Below are 25657 nucleotides of genomic sequence, written 5' to 3' on the forward strand. Positions count from 1 at the left end.
AAGTGCCCACCTGCCCTGAAGTCGGCCCCTGGTCATGCAGAAGAAGAAGAAGAGAAAGACGTGGCCGCTTTCTTTAGTTTAAAAGTGCAGTCAGTAGGCAGGTTAGTGGAAAAAAAAGAAGCAGAAACATCAATCAAGGAGTGGGAACGGGGACAGAAAGCAGCGGGTGGAGGTGACGCGAGAACAGAGCGAGAGCGAGCGGGAGCGAGAGCGAGCGCCATCCGATCGGGATCAGATAGCAAGAGCGGACGAGAGCGCGCCGCGCGTGTCAGACAGCGTGCGAGAGAGAGACAGCGAGAGAGAGAGCGAGAGAGAGAGCGAGAGAGAGAGCGAGCGGGGCCAATTAGAAGCGCAGAGCGACAGGAACAACTGAATCCCAACAAGCCCCAAGTCCGCACCAGCCGGCACAACTCCAGGCTCGCGCAGCACACGCATGGATACCGCCAGGCTCTCGTCTTGGGAGTAATGCTGGACACCCCTTCGGCCCGGTCGCTGCACCCTTGGGCGGCTCTGTTCGCGGTGCTGAAGCGGGGCTGCCGACCTTGACACTTTCACCGTCCTGCTGTCCTTCCTTTCGACTTCGGATGGGAAAGAAACTGGGAGACTTAAGTTGAAGAAGAGAAGAAGAGAAACCCCCTCACCTACCCGACCCCCCATTCCTTTCCTTTTTCCATTCCTCATCCTCCCTCCCGCTACCATTCCCCGCACCCTCCAAAAAAGAAGAACATTCTTTAAATTGAGCGTGTAAATTGGGGATTCTGGAGGAAATTTTGGAATTCTGAGAAAAGAAGAACCGAGGAAACGGAGTACGTACACCTGCGCCGGCGGACTGATGGAGATGAAGGAACCGAGAAGATCGTTCAGTTGCGGTCTGCAGTGGATGGATTGGTTCAGCCACCGGTGCATTAAAAAAAAGGCGATCTGAGGCCGGGCGATGCTGAGGTGCGGCTAAGCCCGGCGGCGGCGTCGGCTGTGGACGACTCCAGAGACCCGGAACAGAGCGGCGCGAGCGGAGGGCACCGACAGGTTAGTGAGACCTGTGGATTTAGTTGTTGTCTGTTTGAAGAGTGGTGGGGACTCTGTGGGTGTTAGTTGTTAGGGAGCCTCACCTGTCCTACCTGCGTGGACACACGTGTCGCCGGCCTCCTCCTCCTCGCGCGTGTGTTATATAGCCCCTTGATTAACGGCTGATTCACACGACTAATCCCCGTTTACCGAGGCAGCCTGCATGGCGCCTACACAAGCGGGAGCCGAGAGAGACGCTGAGAGGCGGGCGGAGAAAGAAACGGGGGGCTCAAGTTCGAAAACAAAGGCGGTGCGACGAAAGAGCATCGGGGGAGAGGGGCAGAGGGACAAGCGAAGTGACAGGAGCGCAAGAAGCATCGTCATCATCATATCGTTTATTATTATTATTATTATTATTATTAGATAAGCGCAGCAGCCTACACATCGCGGAGCTCCAGTGCGCCCGGACTGCGTCCTCCCGGATGGATCAAAGCGAAGCGCTTCCAGCGGTACTTAACGGTGGGCTGCCGAGTGTTTGCGCCTACCTGCTTTCTCCGCTAGAACTGCTTAGCTAAGCCAGCCCACCTGGGCATCCCCCAGGACTGACTTCTCCGTTTGTCTCTTTTCAAGTTTCATGCCAACGATTAGTTATGGCGGCGGCAAGACAGAGTGGACCCCTGCGACGGGAGGTCAGGGCTTTGAGGGTCTCGAGATGATTCGCTCCAAAAAAGCCCCCTGAGCGAGTCAGCTGTTCAGGTGTTCAGTGTAATGCGCTGTGGGATTGTTTGGCTGAGCGGTTAGTGACAGGACGTCATCTGTTATTATTATTATTATTATTATTATTATTATTATTATTGTTGTTGTTGTTGTTGTTGTTGTGGTTGTTTAGCAGATGATAAATAAAAAGTCAAGAAGGACACCAGCGGGGCCACACGACTTCAGCTCGTGCTTGTCTGTTCGTCTAAAGCCACCATTGCGCCTCTTCCAACTTTCCAACGTGAGGACAATTCTGCAGAGAGCGGGCCGCTCAGCCCTACACGCCCACCCATCTCATTCGCCTAATCTATCCCAATTAAGACCGAGTCGAGATTCGGGGGTCCCTATAGTCCAACTGACCGCCACACCGCCGGTCGTCTCTGGAATGTTAGCAGGCAGCGGCGCACTTCACGTCCTCTTTGAGGGTTTCAGTTTCAGTCCCTTCAAGGCGTCCTTTCATCCAAAGCTTCACAATGGCTCACTGCTGTCGGGGGGGCTTCTGTCTTTTTTTTTTCTTTTATTTTACCCGGACAGTCTAAACAGACGCGCGGTCCCCTTCTCAGGCCGGGGGTCTCATCGTGAGGCGATGGCCGACAAATCACCTGCGGGCGGGTGGCTCGGTTTGTGGCACTCGGGGGTCCTCCTCAGGTGAAAGGAGTTTCGTTTTCGGCGTCGCTGCCCTCATCCGGCCCGTTATATAATCCACTAAACTGACTTTCTCCGAAAAGCCCCCCATGAATTTGTGAGTCAGCAGCGCAGAGCGGCAAACAGAGGAGCCCGCTGTATTTGTAATAAAATCAAGAGCCCCCTAAGTGGAGGAGAAGCGATGGCGAAATCCAGCGCCGAGTTGTGTTGCCTGACATGAAATTCAATTTGTATTTGATTCGTCTGCAGCACTTTAACGCAGCAAAGCAACAGATTGTCCTCGAACGCGACGTGCGCAGGAGCGCCAGCGACAAACGCGCGACCGCTCAGAGTATAAGGAACACACGAGCGTGTAACGTGAGCCCCCCCACACACACACACCTACCGTACCGCCACAAAGACAGAAAACGCGCAATTGCACCGCGAGCCGGCCATCATTATCAGGGAGCTGGCCTGGATGGCACGGCGGCGCAGCAGTCAGCGCTGTCACCCCTCACGTCCGTCTGTCTGAGTCTGCGCAGTAACTGCGGGCAGACCGGCACTCTTACAAATGAGGGTGCCAGAGCAACCAGTATGAAGGTTCCGGGAAGACCCTAATGGCCTAAACAGACTCCATAAATATCCATGGATGGACTTCATGAAGTGCCAAAGGGCTCCTGATTTTAAAAGGACAGTCGTGCCGCTCACTGCAGGCTTTCTTGGTCTGTTTATTCTGCTTGGTCGCCTACTAGAAAGTAAAGATGTCACCGTCCTGTCCACACATTAGGGACCTTCTCATGGCCCAAAGAACCAACTGGATGTGCCATTCAAGTAAAGTGGGGGCGAGGGAGCGTGCCAGGCGATAGACTGGCATCCCACCTGGGTCTGGCCTTGCCTTTTACCAGATGCTGCTGGGATGGTCTCTGGTGCTCCTGTGGCTCAGATGGCTGGAGCTTTGAAATTTATCTGCCAGCAAACTCAGTGAAAGCATTCAGGCACTGAAATGAGAAGATGAGATCAAGGAGACATCGTACCAGTGCAACGATCAATCAATCAGTCAATCAGTTCAACAATCGATCAGTCCATCAATGCATCAATCAATCGATCAATCAGTTGATCAGCCTATCAGTCCTTCACTCTTCGCACGCAGTGCCAGCTCCGCTGTACCTGGTGTGCCATTTTTCATCCTGAAACCAACCTAAAGTGGTGGCACAGCTCCAGAGTCCTGGGTTCAGCTCCCATGGTCTGTATCTCTGTTTGGCATCGGTTTGCTCTCCTGAAGCCCCTCTTGTACCCAGGCGTGCTGATTAGGTGATGGGCATATGTGGCACGGCCTGCCTTGCACCCGATTCTTTATTCATTTCTATTTATTATCCAGAACAGGCTGCAGTTCACTACAATGGACAGAGGAGGCTTGGCATATGGGTGGTCGGAGGACCCTAACAGTAGCATGGCTGACGGGTCAGCAGTGTGACCCTCCTGTGTCCCCACCTGTAACACCCTCGTTCCGTGTCACTGTGCATTTTTGGCATCTTATGGCTTAGACTTCACATTCCAGAGAATAAATAACCGTTTTGGGGGGCGTGAGCTGAAGGGTGGGCTTTATTAAACAAATAAAGGGGGTCCATACAAACGGACAGATGGACAGGAAGACAGACGACTTAGCCTTTCGCGTCTCTAAGTCCCTTTCGTCGCCCGCTGCCCTCACCAATACCCCTCGTCATTCCCGAGTGACGCCCTCTGGTGGCGGTAGGTCACACCTGCGCTTCCGGGCTCGCAAACGGAGCTCGCTGGCATTTAAAAAACAAAGCGTGAAGACGCGGAGGTGCCCATCTCTCAGTAGGTTCGTTACATCACTGACAGCATGGGACCCGCTGCTGAAAAATGCCAACGAAAGTTCACGGCCTGCGTTGCCGCAGAGAACCGAGACGCCCGCTGTGTGAAGCCGCGAGGGAAGAACATGACGGCCGCGTGGCACTCACGCACCTCAGCGCGCTACTCGATTGGCACCCAGTGGGTCCCCGTCGTCTTCTGCTGTTTTATGCCGGCCAGGGCATCACGAAGGACGGCCGAATCGACGTGTCACTTGCCGAAATGAAGGGAAGTAAACGGGACAGGCCGGTCAGAAGTGACTCCGAATTGTCGACTCCCATCTATAATGAGACCACCGAGTCCGGTCGAGGGGGGACCGGGCACGACACGGTCAAAAGTGACCGCCCTACCTGTTCTCAGGAGCGAACCGTTTGGCTTCAAGACATGCCACTGGGACACTAAAAGAGCAACACAAAGGGACGAAGCTTAGGGCTGGAAAGAGCAAAGGACAAGAAGGCATGGGCAGGTGACAAAAAGGGGGAAGGCGGGTGACAGACAGGGACTGTGTTTGAGTCATCTAAAGCACTTTCGGAGCAAAGCAGCAGATTGTCCTCGAACGCGACTTGCGCAGGAGCGCCTGTGACGAGCGAAAGGAACACAAGAGCGTGTAACGTGACACACGCACTTCAGGCGTGCATTCAGATTGGACACGCGCGCGCACGCACACTCGCGCACGCGCACTCACCTACCGTAACGCTACAAATAAAGAAAACGCAGAACGCGCAAATCCACCTGGAGCCGTCAACCATTTTCAGGGTGAAGAGCAGCTGGACCAGATGGCACGGTGACGGAGGCTGGCACGACATAAAAATGAGGGAGGTTAAGAATGAGATGCAGAACACTGGAAGCTAAAAGTCAGGCAGGTGACAGGGACTGGCCAGGAAGTAACAGTGGAGTGGCATTGGCATAAAGTGAGGCAGGTAAAAGAGACTGGGCAAAAGTCAAGAGCGAGTCAGATCACACAGACTGGCAGAGGTTAAAAGTGAGGCACGGACTGGCATGGAAGCACTTGGAGTGAGGCCAGCCAAAAAGTGGCCCTGGTGGCAGAGCCTGGCCAGCTGGCATAGACTGGGTGAAGTGTAAAAGTGAGGTAGGTGGCAGGGACTGGCATGGGGGCACTAGGGCTGAGGCAGGTGATGGTGGCGGGCCTGACCAGGCCTGGCCAAGAAGCAGACATGAGCCCACCACATTTCACGGTGGCCGTTACGAGCGAGGCAGACACGGGGGGCTGCTGCACTTTGTGAGGTGGTCTCCTTGCCTGGAGGTTAGGAGTGAGTCACACTGTGTGCGTTGGCTCTAGACATGGTCACCAGCCTGTCAACTTGGCCGAGGTCCCCCTATTAGTCTCATGGTCCCCTCTCAGGCCTGTGGGGTTTCCTCATCTCATCTTGGACCCCCTTACTGTTCCCAGTTTACCTGTGGTCAGTCTGGTCAGTCTGGCTGATCTCACATAAGGGGGGCTACTCCGCCAGCTTGCACACTGGTCCTGTTGAAGTAAAGCTTCAAGCTGTGAGCGGTGCCATGTATGCCAGTCTGGAGGACTGCAAGAACATCCAAGAAATGTGTGCGCCGCCTGCCAGGCTTTGTGTTGCTGTTCGCACTCCGGTGGGTTCAGCCAGTTGTAGAGGAGGAGCAGCACGTCAGGCGTGCCAGCATATGCCACCCGTCTTCTGGCACCTCTTAGGCAAACACTAGTGGAGTTCCCAGCCACTGCAGGAAACCCCTTTTCTGGAGCTGCGCCTCACTTGCTGCTTAGGTGTGCCCCTTGTGCCACCTTGTTTGCTTGACCTGATGGCTGCTGTCCCCTTGAGTCATCTCTGTACCCCCGTAGCCCAGGCTGCTTTGCCCATGCCATGTTCGACTCTCCCTGGACACTTGTCAGAATGTCTGGCGTCCATGTTGTGTGACTGAGCGTTCATCTAGCGCCTTACATTTCTGTGTCACCCATCCCCTGTCCACGTGACCTTTGTTCTGAGGTCCCCTATGGTTTATGTGACAGTCACATGACTGGGGTCACCCACTACTGGACATGTGGCCCCCGTCCCTGTGTTCTCTGACCACTGCCAGGCCCCTTGTCATATCATGGTGGTCTTAAGCTGAAGGCCCGATTGAGGAGATGAGGTGGGCTCGGTGCTCAGGTGTGTCGGCTTTCTTCGCTCCTCTTATTTGGCAGGTGAGGCGGGTTGCCATGGTAACGGCTCATTACATCTGCAGTGCAGCAGAATGAAAGTGTGACCAGCCGAGTTCGAGAGACCGCCGAGGAACAGGCGGCAAGGATCTGCCTGAACTCTGCAGCCCGGGTTCAAATCCTAGAGTCTGGGCGCCTATGCTAATGGGGACAGGTGTCAGCTCATCACCTGGGGGGTGCCACCAAGTGGGGCAAAGCGCAGTCACATGCACATTAAAGAACAAGAAAATGTGGGCACGTCAGGGACCCCCCATATGGATGGTACTCTAGAACCTGTGGTGGTGCCCCCCTCAGCTGACTGCCAAGTGGTATGGAGGCCAAACAAATACTGAGTGGGTTGGTGTCCTGCTCTTCTGACCCTGTGGTGACAGAGCAGTGTCCTTTGTGACATTCCAGTGTCTTTCCAAATTGGTGCTTTGCTGCATCACTGACATGCCATTGGCACTCTGCTGGCATACTCTGATGGCACTCCACACAGCTGGTTGGCCATTGGTCTCCTTGTGACTGCATGCAAAGACAAAGTGTCACAGTCAGCCGGACACTGGCGTCAAGTCCTCATTGACAGCATTGGTTCATTTTCAGTGCCACGTCATCCGTGATGGTGGCTCATGGTGAGGACAGTTTGAGAGGCGCATTCAGATGCCTGACTGGCATTTTCATGTGTCAGCGTGACGCATGGGACCACCCGTGGGCCGCAACTGGTAAAGCAAGTCAGTGGAGTGGCTGGAGCAGCCTGCCCAGTCGTGTGCCCAGTGCCCCTTTGGCCATCTTGAGTCCATTAGTTACACTTCATTTCATTTATTATAAACTTGGTGGAATGCCCCTTGCTGGGCATTTCAAAGTGGGGGGCTTCCTGAGCAGCCAGGCCAGGTCCTCACAGGGCCACCACAAGGCCCTCTTTTCTGCTGGCTGCAGGGATCATTGGTTTAAGTGGGCAAGCAGATGGGCATCAAAAGAAGTTGAGAGGTGAGCAGGCCGACTGACGGTCCGACGGAGGCGGAGATGCCCGAGTGGCACATCTCCCTTGTGACCCATTCGACTTTTTATTTATTGCTCCTGCGATATTTTCATGGTCTCGTGACATCGTCGCTCAGGAGCGCGTGGCGCCAAAGGGGGCGCCGTGACAAATGGGATTCCGAATATGGAAGACAGGCCCACTCCATCAGAGCAATTAAGATTTAAATAAAGAACACTGCAGAGGCAGCGCACCGCGGGGGCACAACTCCAGCGCAGCAAAGTCGAGCGATTCCCGACTCTCGTCCGGACGGCGGGCGACTTCCCAGAGAGGCGTATCGGGGAAGAAGGGGGGGCCTTTATTACATCAGGAATTTCAGAGGCCGTGTCCCCCCAAGTAACATGCTATCTGTCAAAGTGCCCCTTCATCCACATATCAGAATGTCACCAACGGTGACTCACATGCCAGGTCGGGCAAGCTGTAATGTCACTTAGTGCGGTCTGGCAGACCCTGAAAGTGAGAGTCTCAGGTGCCACATATGAGCCACCTCACATCTCGATTGACAGTCGGGCAAACGGCAGGTCACCTGGTAGAATACGGAGGATGTGGAGGGGCACCTGACGCTGGCACAAGCCGGGTGACAGCTGTGTAGTGTAGTCTGGGGCACAGGTCAGGGAGTGCCCACCACCTACCACTGTGTGATGGTAGGTGAGGAGACACATGAGGCTGGGCAAAGCAGCTGGTAAATATGGGGGAACTTTGGGGCACAGAAAGGGCCTTGCCTATCATCTGGGTGGCTATGGAGAATGTGGAGAGATACGTGACATCGAGGCTGAACCTGCCACCAGGGTGGGCATAGCAGGGCGTGGAGTGGCATATGTATGGTGTGATGTAAGTCAGTTGGCTGAAGGGCAGCAAGAGTGAAGGAGGTGTTTGGAAAAAGTGCAGGTGAAGCCTGCATGGGCGCTGAAGGTGGCAACTTGGCATGGCGGGCTTCACACTCTGTAGGGGTGTCCAGTGCTCACCCCAGGTGACCCTTGACTCTCTGGGCGAGTCCTCCTGCTTGTATCTGGGCGGGCTCAGATTGGTGCTGTGGCACTTTGGCACACGTGGCGCCGCCCCCCATCAGTTTTTGGGTTGTGTTCCACACTGACGGTTTGCTAGGTGTGTCCATGCTGTTTGGTTTTGGTTTGTCAAAAAGCTCAACATATAGCGCCTTACATCCTGGTGTACACCCAGTCCCAGCAGCAGTCAGCCCCTGACAGTCACACCAAGGCCAACTAGTGCCACCAGCTGGCAGTAAGCCACAGAAGCATGGAGAGAACATGCCAGCTAGCTGCCAGGCGCTTTATGAGGCCCTTTATTCACATTTGACTGGCATTGAAGTATAAAGGATGTGGTGGTGCAGGAATATCAAGGAAGTGTGTTGTGTCACCAGCCTGCTCTGGGCCACCACCACCTGCTCGATGTACCCAGCCTTACCCTCAGAATGAAGATTAATGGGGGCAGAGTGACAAGATGAGTGGTGACAGTCTTGTGTCTATCAAAGCAATGGCATGGAAAGACCAATGACGAGCAGGTGATGACACTAGCAGAAGCACGGGCAGAAAGGAAAGACATGTGGAAGTCGAGGGGGGGCTATGACATAATTGACAGTGGCAGCAAGGACCCAGGGAATGAGGGTCACAAAATGGCAGTTGGCAGCACATCAGGAGTGGGTGTGGCCTGAACAAAACTATAGGCGGGACATGGGCGGGGCTGTGTGTGGTGTATTTAGAGCGAAACTAGGTGGGCGTGACTGTGTGGTGAGTGTGTGTCTGGAGGTGTGGTCAAGGGTGGGTCTCTGTGGGCGTGGTCACATGGCATGATGAAAACAGATGGGTCAGAGTATGCCACATGGATGAACAGTGTCCTTCATCCACATGCCACCTCACGCTATGCTTGAGAACCGATACCCGATGTACACAGAACGCAGGCCCCCTAATTCAGAGGATATCTCAACACTATGCCCGCCTCAGAACCTAGAAGTGCCCATCGCCACAATTTCGAGCGGACCTCAGAGTTTGAGGGCTGCCATAACCCCCTCAATAAAGTGCTTTCCAGCACAATGCCGCAGTCCAGCTGGCACCAATGAGCCCACTGAGTTGCATGTCCTCCCTGAGAGGGCATTGCCAGTCTTCAGGTGGCACGTGTTTCCCAAAATCAAACCTTAACCGTAAAATGAGCAAATTTGGGAAATGCGCTAATCCAAAGGTCGTTGTTGAGTTGATGCTGCCAGCCCGTCATCGGGCACCCCGTGAACAATCAATTTGTATCCATAATGCATCAGTCGCTCTGCAAATGGACTGGCGAGGAAAAGCATCGGCACGCTGGGGCCGCGTCGGACGGCCGGCTCTCATGTTTGACCTTCTCATTTCTGCCTGAATTGACATTTATTGCAGAGCATGACTGAGGAGGTGGAGGCCGATAATTCTATAAATCCGAGGGGAAATCAGAGAGCCGGCGAAACGCAATTAGCCGAGTCCGGAGACAGTAACCAGGAAACAGAAAATGTCACCGCCGCCTCCTCGGCCTCCTCGCGGCGGCATCTTCAACGTCTCTCTTTGCTCAGACTGAGGCCTCCTGATCGGCCCGCGTCAGCTGGGAGAGGCGGGCACCTCTGATTGGCCCCTGACCTGTCTGGGGTGTGGCTTAGGGTGTGACTGACGAGTCGGGACCGGGACCTCGTCTTATTGACACGCATATGGCGCCTTCTTGTCCTTACCATTCACTCTGAGGGGCTCTGACACCACCTGAGGCCATTAGGTGAATGAAGACCCCTTAAGAGAGGGCAACTTCATTCAGCGCAGCTCAAGGATTGTCAGTGCCAACCTCAGCAGTCGAGTCCATCAGGTCTGCCATCTCACAGAAATACGGAAATGAAGTCCGAGCACAACATGAACAAACAAAAGAAGTGGCTTTGGATTGGGGGGCATTGAAAACCCACCTGGGACAGTAGAGACTGGCAGAGCATAAAATGCAAAAACACACATTCATGTGGGCACAGTGAATATATGGCACAGAGTGAAATGAAAGGCACTATATAATAGGAAAATGAAAGTATGAAAGGCACTATAAAATGAGTACATCAATGGGAAAGGAACTGTACAGCAGGGTGATATGAAAGGCACTATATACAGTAGCTGACAGGCGGAGACAGATGTAGACATTGTTTATGGTTGACAGACAATAGATTTCCAGAATGACAGCCAGCAGTGACAAACAGACAGACAGACAGTTAAAGAAGCAGACTGACAGACAGACAAGCAGGCAGACAGACAGACTGACGGACATACAGATAGACAGAGATATGGACGGACAGACAGACAGAGAAGCAGACAGATGGACAGGCAGAGAGATGGACTGACGGACAGACAGACAGGCAGGCAGAGATGTGGACAGACAGACAGACAGGCAGATGCTCCACTGAGTGCTCCCACACATTTGTAGTTTTCTGTACCTTAAATCTGGCACCCCGCCCCTCACACCTGATTGGCTGAGTCTGCTGAGATGGTGAAATGATAAGCTAACAGGGCTGTCAATCTGACCAAAGGGCCACAAAAACTGGGACACCAGTGTCCACGATGAGATGCTGCAAACCACAAAGGGGTCCAGATCGGGCCACAGCGACATGATTTGTCACATCAGTGACTGGACTGGTGACACAAATGCATCTGATTGTCTGTGCCAGGCTGATTTGTCTGTGCCAGGCTGATTTATAAGTCATTCTGATGCCACTCCTGCATTGAAATGCTGGTCTTGGTTGTTTCTGTGTGGCATCTATGTGTTCTCTGCCAGTTTTCCTCCTGCACCCCCAAATATTGCTTAATAGGAGAGCTTCTGGGAGTGGGTGCCCATTCAGCATGGCACCTGCCTGATGTTCAGGCCCCTTGCAAGCCAAAGGTTGAATGTGATTTTTCACTCTGACGTCCCTAAAGGGTTCGGCACCTTTTGGCCGTTTGTGGTGGCTGCCAACTGCCATCTTGTTGTCATTTCTAGAACAATCGCCATAAGGGTGACAGGCCAGACCAAGCCTGGTGTTTGAATTTGTATAGTGGGCCTGGCAAGTGGCCTGTGCCATGTAGGGCCTTTATTTAAGCCAATGCGGTTTCATGCACTATGCTGGCGATATAAAGCGCCCCACAGGAGAAGAGCTGATCGAATGAAACGTGGCCAGCTGGTCCGCTTAAAGCTCTTCATAGGAAGTGCCACGCTTGGCCAGCAGCTCTGGAACACAATGGCTGATTATCACCGCCGATCCGAGCCGACCACAGAGGACGGGCCCATCAGGACATCTGAGCCTGCTGCAGCCTTGACACGCGGACCTTGTGACACACTCAAAGGCTTGTGTCATTTACATAGTGAAAGGCACTATAACCCACCGAGTACAGACTGTCACTAAACATCAGTGACGATCAAAAGGCCACCAGTCACGCCAGCCAACGAGCCACAATATCAGCGCTTAGAGACGGAGACAGGAAGGGCAGCATCACAGTCTAACAGGGGACATTTACAGGGTTCGGGGGCACAAAGACCACCAGATTTATATAACATGACCCACAAAGCACAGCCAGCCAATGGGCACATGTCAACAGGGGGCACTTAAAGAAGAGTGTCATGTTGGCATGTGTCTGCCAACATCAAACATTTGACTCACATCAAGTGATGGAGATGTCTCACTTTATATAGCGCCTTTTATAGACAGCACTATGCCAAAATGCTTAGCGTGTGCACTGCCTGAATTTAGTCCCTCTGAGTGACACTTCTGATTTTATGTAGCGCCTTTCAAAATCCCAGAATGCTCAACGTGAACACAAACTCCTGCTGTTTCCATACTTGACCCACTGAGGCACCCTCTGCTGGACTGGCCACTCTGAGATGAGTTTATATAGCGCCTTTCTCAGAAGACACTGCCCTGAGACCCTCATTGTATGCAGTCGGACTTTCAGGTGAACTGACGCACTCAGAGTCACACTGGGAGTCAGGGACGGCCTCAGAAGGGCTTATATAGCGCCTGTCACGGTGAGTGTCCACCATGCAGGCCAGTGCTGTCAGTGACACAGAAAGACCTGAGGAGTTGCAGCAGGCCAAAGGGACAATGTCAGTTGGTGGGCATCATAGACATAGAAACTGAGCTTTCGCCTGGCTTTAAATCTGGGGGATGAGGGTCCAAAGATGGGAGGATCATAAGAAAGCATTGCCATCTGCTGGCACAGTGGGTGGCACTGATGTGTTAAACAGCCTGAACTACAGCATGCTGTGGTGCCCCCTACAGGTGGCTGTCTGCTCCTCTTAGCTTCTGTGAGTTTCCTCTCTTGGTGTGGCAGTACAGAAACCTACAGATGGGCTGGCACACCCTGCATGGCAGCCCTGCTCTGTGCCCAGTGCTGCCAGTTATAAATGGTTGAATGTGTAGGCAGAACTCAGCAAGCCCACCTCAAGGGTCAGCTGGTTTAAAGCAGCTTGCAGATAGCTGTGTGTGCCAGTCCTGCTACTGTGCCAGCCTCTGCCAGCCCTGCCACTGAGCATGAGGAAGAGGCCAGGTTGCCATTGCTGACGTCTCGGGTGCAATTGGGCCATCACTGAGTTTCATAACCAGCTTGAAGCTAAAAATAACAGGCAGGGTGGCAAAGTGGGTGCCACGATCTGCAAATAGAACCATCTGTGGGGTGGGCTGCAAGTGGGCACTCTCAGTCAAGTGAGTGAGCGAGTGAGAATCTGATGCTTAAAGCGGCTGTGGAGGCGTCACATCCAGATCAAGTGACCAGACCCCCTCATGTGCTGCTGCCCCCCGATGACCATCTGCATCTTTGGTAGGACAGCGAGGGTCACAGACTATGCCAGTCTGAGTTGGTGTAGTAAATCGCAGCTGACTGACACCATGTTGGACTGGACGAGCTGACCATTCTTCATCCTACTGAGTGCAGCTTCACACCACCAGCTCGAGGCGCTTCACCCATCAGACGTATCAGGAGGACTGGGAGGGCAGCAAGTGACCGAGGGGACACCCGCCTAGCCCACCTCATGGGATCACAATGGGTGAACATGTGGGGGCCACGTGAATCCCACCCATTACTGTAATGAGTTTGAGCTGGCAGGGTACCCAAGCCCACCTGTGACCTTAGTTCAAGCCCTGGCATCGTGATCGCCAGCCTAGCACTGACATGCTCTCCCTGTGATTTTGTAGGTTGGTACTCCAGGTCTCCTTTACCAAAAATGTGACTGGCATTTCTGAATAGACCTTCCATAAATGAGCATTAGCATGCGAGGACTGTGCCCTGTGATTGATTGGCAGCCCACCCAGGGTCATCTCGTAGAAGGGGCATGGTTGTGCCCCCATGGTCCTGTAAAATAATGAATTAGAAGGTTGGCACAGATGCTGCCCCGGGGTGCTGGGCTCAAGTCCTACCCTGGCCACTCAGTGTCTGTGTGTGTGTGTGTCCACATGTCCTTGGCAGTTTTACAAAGACTTTACACCAACTGGGCACTCCCCACTGGCCTTGTTCCCTCTGCTGCCGGTCACTGGTCCCCAGTTCTTCTCCCATGTCCCCAAGGCTGTGCATGTTGGCACCATAAGAATTTGATTGTGGGTGTGTGTGTGAGTGTGCCCACCAGGGTTGGGTCCTGCCTGGTGCTCACTGCTGCTGGGAGAGGCTGTGACATGAATTAAACGAAAGTGCTGCATACAGACAGGAGTACAGGGGCATAGTGGTGAGTGCCGAGGCTTCATGGGTATGGCATCTGTGGGTGCAAAGGGGTCTTTAATAAAACAGAACAGAAGGTAACACTCTGGGGGGGCCAGAGATGGGCCACTGGACCTGGCACACAGCCCAGAGCTGCCCCTTATGATGACCGTTGGTTTCTTTTGCAGCAGGACTGGCTACTTTTGTCCAGCTGCATGGTACCTGTGCCCGCCTTACACACCTTGCTCACTCAAGGACTGGTACCACCTGTCTGCCACACTTCTACCCAGCTTTGTGAGCCCATTCAGCTCACCAGTGGCCATGTGCCCACGCTGATAGACTTTAGGAGTTGGAAGTCGCATCTGACTCCAATGGGACTTTAGAGGGCTTCCAGTTGGACAGGATGTCAGACTGGGCGACTGGCAGTGTGACTGGCACATTCTTTATTGCAATCTCAGCTAGTGACGGCTGAGCGTGAAGGCTTTGAGTGGTCTGAAAAAGCTGAGACATCAGACAGGTGAGCCCCCTTCCCGTATGACGTCCTAAATGCCTGTGTCAGAGAAAGGGGCGAGCTGGCACTGCTTCGGAAGTGTGAAACTGGGTGGCAAACCCGGGCAACGACACCACCCACCTCAAGCCGGAAGTTATAAAACGTGACATTGTAAGATGCCCGGTCTGCGTTCCCTCCAGGAACTCCCCACTCACTGCTTTACGGTCGGCTTGTCCAGGTAGGCCCACCCATTGTGACAGTCCTCAGCCACCTGAAGTGAGGCGGGTCTGCCATCAGGGTGTTCTGGGTGCCCCTTTATACCAATGCCACCTCTCGATGAAAGAAAATCACCAAAGGAGGACCCCCTACACCCTTGATGACACAATCAAGTCACAGTGTGCCAAAATGATCAAGTGGGAATACCGCCCCCCCGCACCCCCCCTTAGTCTCTGCGTGCTGATCACAGGGGTGGGAGACCCCACGCCACGGTAAAATAATGGGAGTCCGTGGGCTTGAGAGTTGGGGCTCTTAATGTGGGCTTGACCCTCTTAGGACCGGACCAAGGACTGGCGCTCTGTCCCTGTGGTATTCCCACCTCGCCCCCTGTGACTGCTGCCCAGCAGCGCTGCCCTCGAGGCGTGAGATGAGGAGGAGGGCAGCAGAATCGAATCGAATTCTGGCCGAGACGCTTAGCCCTAAACCGCAGCTCTTGTCTCTCTCCTCCTTCACGTAAACAACTACGGGGGCACAGCTGACCACCTGAGCAGGGACAATGCCTAGTGACGTCACAGGAAGGTGTGTCCCATACGACGTGGTCCCCACTCTCCAGATGTTCCAGGTTTCATTTGAGGGGCACGATATAAAGCCGAACCCGATGTCTTTGCAGCTGTAGAGCTCCTAATACAGCCCCAGACCCCCCCAGGCCCCCCCAGCCCCGAGACGCCTGGCTCATTCACTGCCAGCCTGCATGACTTTGCTGAGTTCCGCCGAAGCTGCCCTCGGGTCCCCGCTGTCACGCTACAAACGACCTCAGGCCGGATATTCGCGGTGGCGGCGGTGGTGGCGCTGATCATGCAGTGCTGTCACACGGCTAAATTTGATTGGCTTTAATGTATTCCAAAATCCCGATGAGGCTGTCACAAGCGTTTAGCGACACTGACTGTGCCACGTGAACGTGGCGAGGGGTCGGGGGCCTCCATATAGAGCCTTTCCAGCCCAGTCTTACAAAACACGGAGGACAAAAGCGGTGGTCACAGCAGACCCGAGACCACCGATGAACACAAAGTGCATTTGTGCCACAAAAGTGTAACTCGGTTAGGACTTCCGGTCCACTGGTGGCTCTTTTCGGGGTCGTGTAGTTCCTTGTGGGGTCGATAAGAACCGTTTCATCCAGGACGGGGTCTTTGGTTTGAAAAGGTCCCAAATGTGTGGACGAAACAGAAACCTTGAATGGTCTGGGAGGCGGCGTACCGGGACACTGACAGATGAAGACCCCCTGAGCTGAGCCCCCCTGTTGTTATCTATATTGGGGCGAGTAAAAGGCGCTTTCTGGGACCCCCATGTGGAGGGTTTAAAGGCGTCACTCTGAAGAGCCGCTTGGGCACCACGTCGCGGATACGTCAGTCTGCTAAGGCGCCAAGAGACTGAATGCCAGGGGTCGGCCTGCCACACTGTGCTCACCAGAGAGCTGTCGAAATGGGACAGGGGTGACGACGGGGGCACGTGCCCTAAAGCAGTGGTTCTCAACCTGTGGGGCGGGCGCCCCTAGGGGGGTGTGAAGTAACAAACGGGGGGGGCGAAGATGTGAAAAAAAAAACATCAATTGAAACCAAAACAAATGAACTTAAACTGCATTCTGATAGTAGAACAATAAATCTAGAGTTAGATAAATGTCGATAAAAGTTAAGTGGGTATAATAAAATATGCATCAGGATATGTCATACATTAAAAAAAGAACAAACTGGTATTAGTGGGCTCCTTTCAAAAAAACCTTAGGGGGCAATTAAAACTGTTATGAAAACCCGGGTCGCAAATACTTAAAGGTGGAGAAGCGCTGGCATAAAGTGTGCCACAGACAACAACTTCGGCAGCCGTCGCGGGCACCCAGAGGAACAAACTCAGTTTAAACCCAAATATCTCCCGGCTGCACCGAGTACACGGACCACAGAAACGTGACAAGAAACGCGAGGGACACGGGCAACACGACCCCGAGTCCCAAAAAGGCATTCGATCTGCCGCTTAATCCGGCTCAAGGTCACGGGGGGCAGAGCCTAGCCAGCCCACCACTTGGAGGGTCTGGCAGTCTGTCACACACGTGACTACATGGGGGCACCCTTGGAGGCATCTTTGGGTGTTCACAGGGACAGACAGATAAGCGGAGGTGACGGCAACCCGCCTTGTCACACGTGTCACACAAGGGGACAGTGGCCTTTAACCAAGCGACTCACGTGTCGTGGATCAAACCGTAAAATGACTAATGTCGTCCGGTGCTGCAGCCAAGAAACAAGCGGGTGAAGGGATGGCATGTGCGGCTCTGAGGGGCGGGCAGCGGGGATTTGAAGAGCTGCTGGGCCAGCAAGGAACTGCGCGGCTTTCTGATCTTCGTTTAGGGGGCTCAGCGACTTGGAGCGACTAAGCTGGGAAATCAACACGTCATACCCTGTATCTAGGCAAGTAAAAAGGCGCTATATAACAGACAGATAGATGTGAAAGGCACTATATAACAGACAGACAGACAGACAGACAGACAGATCGATAGATAGATAGATAGATAGATAGATAGATAGATAGATAGAAATGAAAGGCGCTATATAACAGATAGATAGATCAATAGATAGATAGATAGAAATGAAAGGCGCTATATAACAGATATATAGATGTGAAAGGCACTATATAATAGACAGACAGACAGACAGACAGACAGATAGATAGATAGATAAATAGAAATGAAAGGCACTATATAACAGATATATAGATGTGAAAGGCACTATAAAATAGACAGACAGACAGACAGACAGATAGATAGATAGATAGATAGATAGATAGATAGATAGATAGATAGATAGATAGAAATGAAAGGCGCTATATAACAGATAGATAGACAGACAGACAGACAGATAGATAGATAGATAGATAGATAGAAATGAAAGGCGCTATATAACAGATATATAGATGTGAAAGGCACTATAAAATAGACAGACAGACAGACAGACAGACAGACAGACAGACAGACAGACAGATAGATAGATAGATAGATAGATAGATAGATAGGCACTATATAATAGATGCCCAAATCATGCCAGCCTCTTCTTAATATTGTTACGTTCGCCGAGGACACCCACGCCGGACTCTTTCCTAACTGATCTTCATTTACTGATGTCTTTAGCCAGCCTTTCATTTCAGATGTCACTGAAGTCACCGCCGTGTCCAGTACGTCACTAATTACGTTGTGCAGACAAGTGGATTTCACTCCGGAGCCTCTACTGTTGCCCTCAGTTGTCGATGCCAGGGTCTAAATGTTGGTCTGGGTTTCCACCAGCAGCAGCATTTGCCCACAAGTCCTCCCCGCTCATCACTTTCCAATAACAGTTTTTGTTATTTGTCTCCACGAGGTGTTTGCGGGTTTTCCATGGCGCATGTGCCACACTCAGTTCAGCTTGATTGAAAGTCCCCAGGGATGATCGCGTCACGTTTTGCACGCATGTGTTCGTGTAAAAGAATGCGCATTCGTGTGCCTTGTCTTACGCCTGCCACTTTTATCTGGCTGGTGGGCTGGTGGGCACAGCTCTTGCGTTGCTCGCAGTTACAGTGCCTCCTCCTATGCCTTGGCCCTTTTGTGTCACACAGCATGTGACACCGGCGCTGGATTTCGGTGGGTTTCCCCGTTCCTCATTTTCTTTCGAATCTAATAAGCGGACGGCTCTTTGTTGGCATCACTCCAGCCAAGTCCATCTGATGGTAGAGGTTAGAGGGTCTCAAAGCGAAGCTGGTGCCCACCACGCAAGTGTAGACAGAACGAGGCGGCATCAAACCAAGACCGCGCCCGTCTGTCTACAGGACCTGCAGGGCTGCGACTGTCCGTGGATTTGAGGAGTGTGACGAGTTTTGGGCTCAATGGTGACAATGGACGGCACAGGCAGGTCCTAAAGGGTGCCAGTTAGAGACTTAGATGGCACAGGGACACAGCCAAAGACCCCTGACCTCCCTTCACGTTATACTGGTGTCAGAATCCTGGTGACAACATGTCCACCATGTCAGTGAGATTTTGTATGCAAACCAATCGACTGTTTGGTTCAAGGAGTGGCATGATGGCATGTTGGCACAATGTTTATGACTGTTATGTCCTGGCACCAGAACCCTGGCTCCAAATTTGGGTCTGTCTTTGGAGTTTGTGTGTCCATCCCATGCCCCTCATGTTTTTTTTTTCCACACCCCACAAGCTGTGCCAATTACTTCAGTTGGGGTGCTGGCCCTTGTGCTGCCAGGACTACCTGACTCTCAGCTGGTGTTATGAGATCAGTAAGTGAATGGATGGACGGCTGGTGGGACCTGCATGAGCCCCCCGACCCTGAGCTTCATCCCCGTACTTGTCAAGAGAGATCCAAAGCAGCTTCCCCCAGAACTCCCACTGGAGTGAATTTGAAAACCCGTGAGAGACGACTGAAGTGACCCCTAAATGAAAAATGCATCCACAGAGGTGGGCCGGAGATTTGGGGGCCAGACTGACAAAAAGGCAGCGTTCATTTAATATAGCGCCTTTCACCAACACACAGAGTTTGAAAAGCACCGCTTACCTGAATGGCAGTGCAGGAACGGAGGAGCAGCCAGTCTTCATTTTATATAGCGCCTTTCACAGCGATCAGTTATTACAAGACAGAGCAGGAGAAGGGGGACTGCGGCACTCGGTGTGTCGACGTGGTGTGAAGACCACCGAAGCACGAATGATAGCGTTGGTGCCGATCCCCTGAGTAAAAGAGGTGAGGAGACGAAGAGGAAGACTTGGGGGGAGCGAGGTGGGCATCGGTGATCATAAAAGGCAGTCGTGCACCTTGGAGTTCTGTGCAGCCGTTGTGGGCACAGGGGGGCGGCCGGCAGGCAGGGGGCATTCAAGCACTCATAGGCAGAGACCTCGATCAGCACACAACGCTGATTGGATGGGGGACTCACAAAGACCCCCTCACCCATACACTCTCATGGACAAGTGCATACACGCTTAACGTGTTCACAAACACACCTACACACACGTGTGCACACTCACTGGACTCCCACCGCCTGCATCTAAACACACACACGCGTATGTGTGTATACACACTGGCAGGGACACATCAGAACTCAAATGTGCGCACTCACACACACACTCATTCACACACTCACGCACGCACACACACACATTTACACACTCACTCACACACTCACGCACGCACACACACACACACACACACGCGCACAGCACTGCTTCACAATGTGAGGTCTTGAGGTTTGCCTGACTTTGTGTCATGATTGATAATTTTATTGTCACTTTTTGTGACACCTTCCATGTGCTGCTCGTAACGGACCACCACTGCTGCCCACTGACGACTGGATGCCATGACATGTGATGCGGTTGCTCTGCCGATATTTAAGATGGCACTGTGCTGCCATTGGCGTCCAAGTTTCTGGTCAGGATCCCAAATCGCAGTGGGCTATGCCAGCGCACAAGTCGATTTGCGGGGTGAGGTCCTCTTGGCTTTGGGTGACTGGTCCTATTGGCCTGTTTGTGCCTCCCTCGATGTCCCAACTCAGGCCCTTACTCCTCTATGACCTCTCATTCTCAGTGGGGCAGCCTTTCTGTGCCCACCCCTAAAAGTGTGCCCACATGTCAGCTGTCCCAAGTCCCCCTACAGGTGCCACCACCGTTCCACAAGCTGCCTGCACATACGTAAAAAAGGCCCTTCAAGGGAGGGGAAACCGTAAAAACCCCTGGCACAGCGGGACGGAGGCAAATCGAGGATCTTTCGCTGTGATCCAAAAATGAAAGAGGATCAAAGAAAAGGCAAAAACAATAAGTCCGAGGGGTCTGCCGTGGTGGTCTGCCTTGAGGTGTGCGCGTTCGTGCCAGACTAATGCTGATATTCTTTGCTTCCCAGGGGTCCACCGGATGTCAACTGCGCAAAGAGGGGCCGGCAGCAGCACGTCGCTCTCCATGTGCCGGAGGAGACTACGAGACCCCCGGGATCGCCTCTCATACCCGTGGTAGGAATGAGCGTCGGCAAGGTGAACCGCTACAGCATCGTGTCCTCGGAGGAAGACGGCCTGAGGCTCACCACCATGCCCGGAGTGAACGGCTTCGGCAACGGGAAAATCCACACGCGGCGCAAGTGCAGGAATCGCTTCGTGAAGAAAAATGGCCAGTGTAACGTGGAGTTTACCAATATGGACGACAAGTCTCAGCGCTACATGGCGGACATCTTCACGACCTGCGTGGACATTCGCTGGCGCTACATGCTCCTGATCTTCTCGCTCGCCTTCCTCGTGTCGTGGCTGGCCTTTGGACTCGCCTTCTGGCTCATCGCTCTGGTCCACGGCGACCTGGACAACCCGACGGGCGACGACAACTTCAAACCCTGCGTCCTGCAAGTCAACGGCTTCGTCGCCGCGTTTCTTTTCTCCATCGAGACGCAGACCACCATCGGCTACGGGTTCCGCTGCGTCACGGAGGAGTGCCCCATCGCCGTTTTCATGGTGGTCTTCCAGTCCATCGTCGGCTGTGTCATCGACTCTTTCATGATCGGCGCCATCATGGCAAAGATGGCGCGGCCCAAAAAAAGAGCCCAGACGCTGCTGTTCAGCCACAACGCCGTGATCGCCATGCGGGACGGCAAACTCTGCCTCATGTGGAGGGTGGGCAACCTGCGGAGGAGCCACATCGTGGAGGCTCACGTCAGGGCGCAGCTGATAAAGCCGCGGATCACCGAGGAGGGCGAGTACATACCCCTCGACCAAATCGACATCAACGTGGGCTTCGACAAGGGCCTCGATCGCATCTTCCTGGTCTCGCCCATCACCATCCTGCACGAAATCGACGAAGAGAGCCCGCTGTACGGGATCAGCAAGCAGGACCTGGAGGCGGCCGACTTCGAGATCGTGGTCATCCTGGAGGGGATGGTGGAGGCGACGGCCATGACCACCCAGGCCCGCAGCTCCTACTTGTCCACCGAGATCCTGTGGGGCCACCGCTTCGAGCCGGTGCTCTTCGAGGAGAAGAACCAGTTCAAGGTGGACTACTCGCACTTCCACAAAACCTACGAGGTGCCGTCGACGCCGCGCTGCAGTGCCAAGGACATGGTGGAGAACAAGTTCTTGGTGCCCAGCGCCAACTCCTTCTGTTACGAGAACGAGCTGGCGTTCATGAGCAGGGACGAGGAGGACGAGGAAGACGAGGAAGACGAGGACAGCAGGGTCCTGGGGGACCTCAGCCCGGACAGCCGGCACGAGTTCGATCGGCTGCAGGCGACCATAGCGCTGGACCAGAGGTCCTACAGGAGGGAGTCGGAGATTTGAGGGCCGAGGGTGGCTTTCGACGAGAACATCGGTGCAAGTGCCATAGGGGGAAAAAAAAACATGACGGGGCAAGGAGACACGGGTGCCACCTGCGGGCAGAAGGAGACTCGAGTCGGCATCCTCGCCTTCCTTTGAGAAAACTTGAATTTCTTTTTGTAAGGAGCTTTAAGTGCAGCAATGCAGGGAGACGAGACACGAGGAGGGCGCCCGCCTAAATACCCGCCCGCCTGCCCGCTTCGCTTCGGCCTGTACAGACAGCCAGCCTGCCGCGGCCCCTCCTCTTCCTCCTTCTCCTCCTCCTCCTCCACCTCCTTTGGTGACTTTTTAGTCGTTTCTGGTATCGCCGTCTCGGCTCCCAGGGTGCACCGCAATCCAAGCAGGGCGGAGCCAGTGAGGTTCTGAGAGGCGGTACGGGATCTGCAGTGGACGGCATCACCATGACGATGCAAGAAAACAAAGAAACGATACGCTGAATGGCACAAAGGGACATCGGGGGATTTCGTGTTAAGGGTAGCTGTTATTAGAGAGTTATTTATTTAGGAATACACTTCTCTCTCTCTCTCTCTCTATATATATATATATATAAATATACGTAAATATGAAAATATATATTTATATATGAAATTTTATTAGCTTTTCACAGACATCCCAATAACAGAAAGCAATATTGCCATCAAAACGTTTTCACGTGTGAATATTTTCTTAATCCGTGCAGCGCCCTCTAGTGTTACGAAGAAAGGCGAGAACTGAAGGCACCCCAATGTAACGTCCAGACTGGCGCTCACAGCCCACCGGACCGGCGGTCTCGTCCTGAGGGTCCACCAAATCGCCCCACAAATTCTACAAGTCCAATCACGTGCGGCGTCCACGAGACGTCAGGGTAGGAGTTCGGTTTTAAAGTGGCGTCCTGCCGGAGGGCATGAAATCAGTGGGCGCGGCTTTCTGGACGTCTTCCCTGTGGGGCACACAGCGGGATATCCTGCCGACTACACCAGCAGCTCCAAACGGCAGCCATATTGGTAAACTGCTTTTCATGTGAAACTTCCAAAGTCCCCCTCATCCCTTTGACCCTCGGCACTCTGGGACGATGCCTGCTATGGCACAGCCGGCCCCTTCTGGTCCCTGACGTGTTGATTTGCTATCGCCGACCACATGACTCCTGAACAGCCGCCCGTCTTCAGTGGTCTCAGACTGTGATTCTCTCGCGTCGTAACTCATTAGCGTGATATGCTGACGAGTCACCGAAACGGTTTTATTTTGTGTACCTTTGGGCTTTCCTCTCGTCCTCCAGATCGCCCCACCAATCACGCCACGCTCTGAGACATCGGCCCACTTTCCCCCTAGTAGTCTACCCTGCGTTAGGGTCAGCAGTACTGGAGTTGACAGGCAGAAACCCAAAAAGGGCATCACGAAGGCGGGCAAAGGGCGCAGAATTAATGACGGAAAAGCAAAGTCGACGAAACGGGAGCCACGAGCTCCTCGCCAAGTCTCACTGCTCCACCAGAAGGCTCGGACCCTGTGAGCCGCACACTCCCGTCTTACTCGACCTGACACTTCGCGTGACTGCCAGCTGGCATTGCCACGTAAATAGCGGGCAGAGGGAGCCACAAAGCAATCCAGAGCATACAATGGCATTTGTGATGACGTCACCAAAGCAACCAAAAAGCAGTCCACCCTCCGTAGCACTGATGTCCACTCACTGGACCTTCTAATTGTGTGCTGCAGCGGGCATGGAGTCCCAGACGGTGTAGTAGGCAGGACAGCCTGCTGACATTCAGCCACCAAGCGGTTCACATGTCGTCACAGACGGGTGAGGACATCTGAAGAGGAAGGCATCTCACAAGCCCCCTCCTCATATATAGCGCCTTTCTCACACAACTTGAGGTTCCTAAGTTTATTGAGGCCAGACAAGAAAAGTCTCCATACCATTTATTTTATCGAGCACGATCCACGCCATCCTACAGTGCCCCGCAGCGCACATTTGCCCGGTCAGGTGGACGTGATTGGCGTGCGTGTAACACTCTGCTCTGAAATCCAATGGGCGATGTGCGCCGAGCCGAAATCCAGACCAGTGAGGATGTGGACTTTTAACGGCCACATTAGCGTATCAATCAATCAGCTTCCCCGTATAAAGCGCCTTTCATCCCCCTCATCCCAAAGTGCGGGACATTTGAAATGCCCAACGTTTGTTCTGCGCTAAGGGGGTTCCTCTTGATCAGCTGGCTAGCAAAATCATCACAAACGTATTAAACATCCCCCAGAAGTCAGCACTCATGCCTGAGACTGTAGGTGGTCCATGAATCCTGGGGCACAGGTGGCATTTCCCAGGGGAGGGACAGTGGAGGCACCACAACCCATCCAGGATGTCTAGCATTCCTGAATGAAGCTTCAGTGGGTCTTCATCGTCACTCCACAGTGTGTCACCTTTGCTCAGTTTCACTTTTGCCCAGATACCCATTGGCACAGCTGGCACACACACCATCAGAGGCCTACTGCTCTCGGCCAGTCAGACAGCTGGGTGAGCTGGAGGGACTTTGGCGTTGTCCAGGCCAAGGGGTCACCGACATGGTATCACTGCACCCCCTACCCGGTCAATTGAAGCAATAAAAGCCAGAGGTCCCTCGAGTGCCTTCACGTGGCTGGCACCTGGACCCGCAATCAAGCCCTCTGTCATGTAAAGGCACCATAAACTTCAAACCAGGCTTGTGCCCCAGGAGTCCAAGACCTTCTGGGTCCCCATGGAGTCTGCATCCTGTGGCTCAGGCTCTTCAAATTGTCACCTGCCAAACCCCAATAAGGGTTCAAAGGGCCCGTGCTGTGTCAGTTAGCTGTACCCACATGCGCACAGCGGGCATCACTTGATAACGTGCCTTTCAGCGTAAGTTCCACCATGAAGCAATAACCAGCACTGCAAAGATGAACACATTTGGAAGAAGCTTAGCGAGCCGAGACAGTCGTGCGCCATATAGCGCCTTGTAAGGAGAGCTGACTGGGACTGAATACGAATATCAGGGATACCAGCACCTTTCAACTCCATGTAAATGAATACAAATCCAGTAAAGCAGAGCGATATAGCGCCTTTCAGAGCTCCAGTCACAGTAAAGCACAATGACAGTGCTTGCTATATAGCGCCTTTCAGAGCTCCAGTCACAGTAAAGCACAATGACAGTGCTTGCTATATAGCGCCTTTCCCAGTAAATGCACTGCCAGCTGAGATGTCATATAGCGCCTTTCACGGTACTTAAGTCACAAAGCAGTTCTAGCTGTATGTAGCACCCACCTTTCAGCCCCTCACACAGCTCTTCACGTTAATTAAAAGTACATGCATCAGCCTTCATGCTATATAGCGCCTTTCTCTTCGTTCATAGCTTAACAGCCGACAGCACCGTACAAAGAGAAAAGGGAGAGCAATCCAAACCGTATATAGCGCCTTTCAAATGGGCGCCCATTGCACATTCATGAGATCAACTTTTCCGTTATATAGCGCCTTTCATGTTAACTCACCG

General features: G+C 53.3%; 1 protein-coding gene across 1 annotated transcript; it reads left to right on the forward strand.

Annotated features, from left to right (window-relative positions):
* The first annotated feature begins 706 nt into the window (after positions 1 to 706).
* kcnj12a (potassium inwardly rectifying channel subfamily J member 12a) lies at positions 707 to 25657 on the forward strand. The gene is made up of 2 exons (XM_039774846.1): positions 707 to 1026; positions 20738 to 25657. Exon 2 carries the CDS (start codon positions 20850 to 20852, stop codon positions 22149 to 22151), a length of 1302 nt encoding a protein of 433 aa, XP_039630780.1. The 5' UTR covers positions 707 to 1026; positions 20738 to 20849; the 3' UTR covers positions 22152 to 25657.

The sequence above is a fragment of the Polypterus senegalus genome, chromosome 13 (genome assembly GCF_016835505.1).
Source record: "Polypterus senegalus isolate Bchr_013 chromosome 13, ASM1683550v1, whole genome shotgun sequence".
NCBI classification, from domain to species: domain Eukaryota; kingdom Metazoa; phylum Chordata; class Cladistia; order Polypteriformes; family Polypteridae; genus Polypterus; species Polypterus senegalus.

Bases quoted from the DNA above. Each gene is read 5' to 3' on its own strand.
- kcnj12a (XM_039774846.1), top strand. From the start codon at position 20,850: ATGAGCGTCGGCAAGGTGAACCGCTACAGCATCGTGTCCTCGGAGGAA.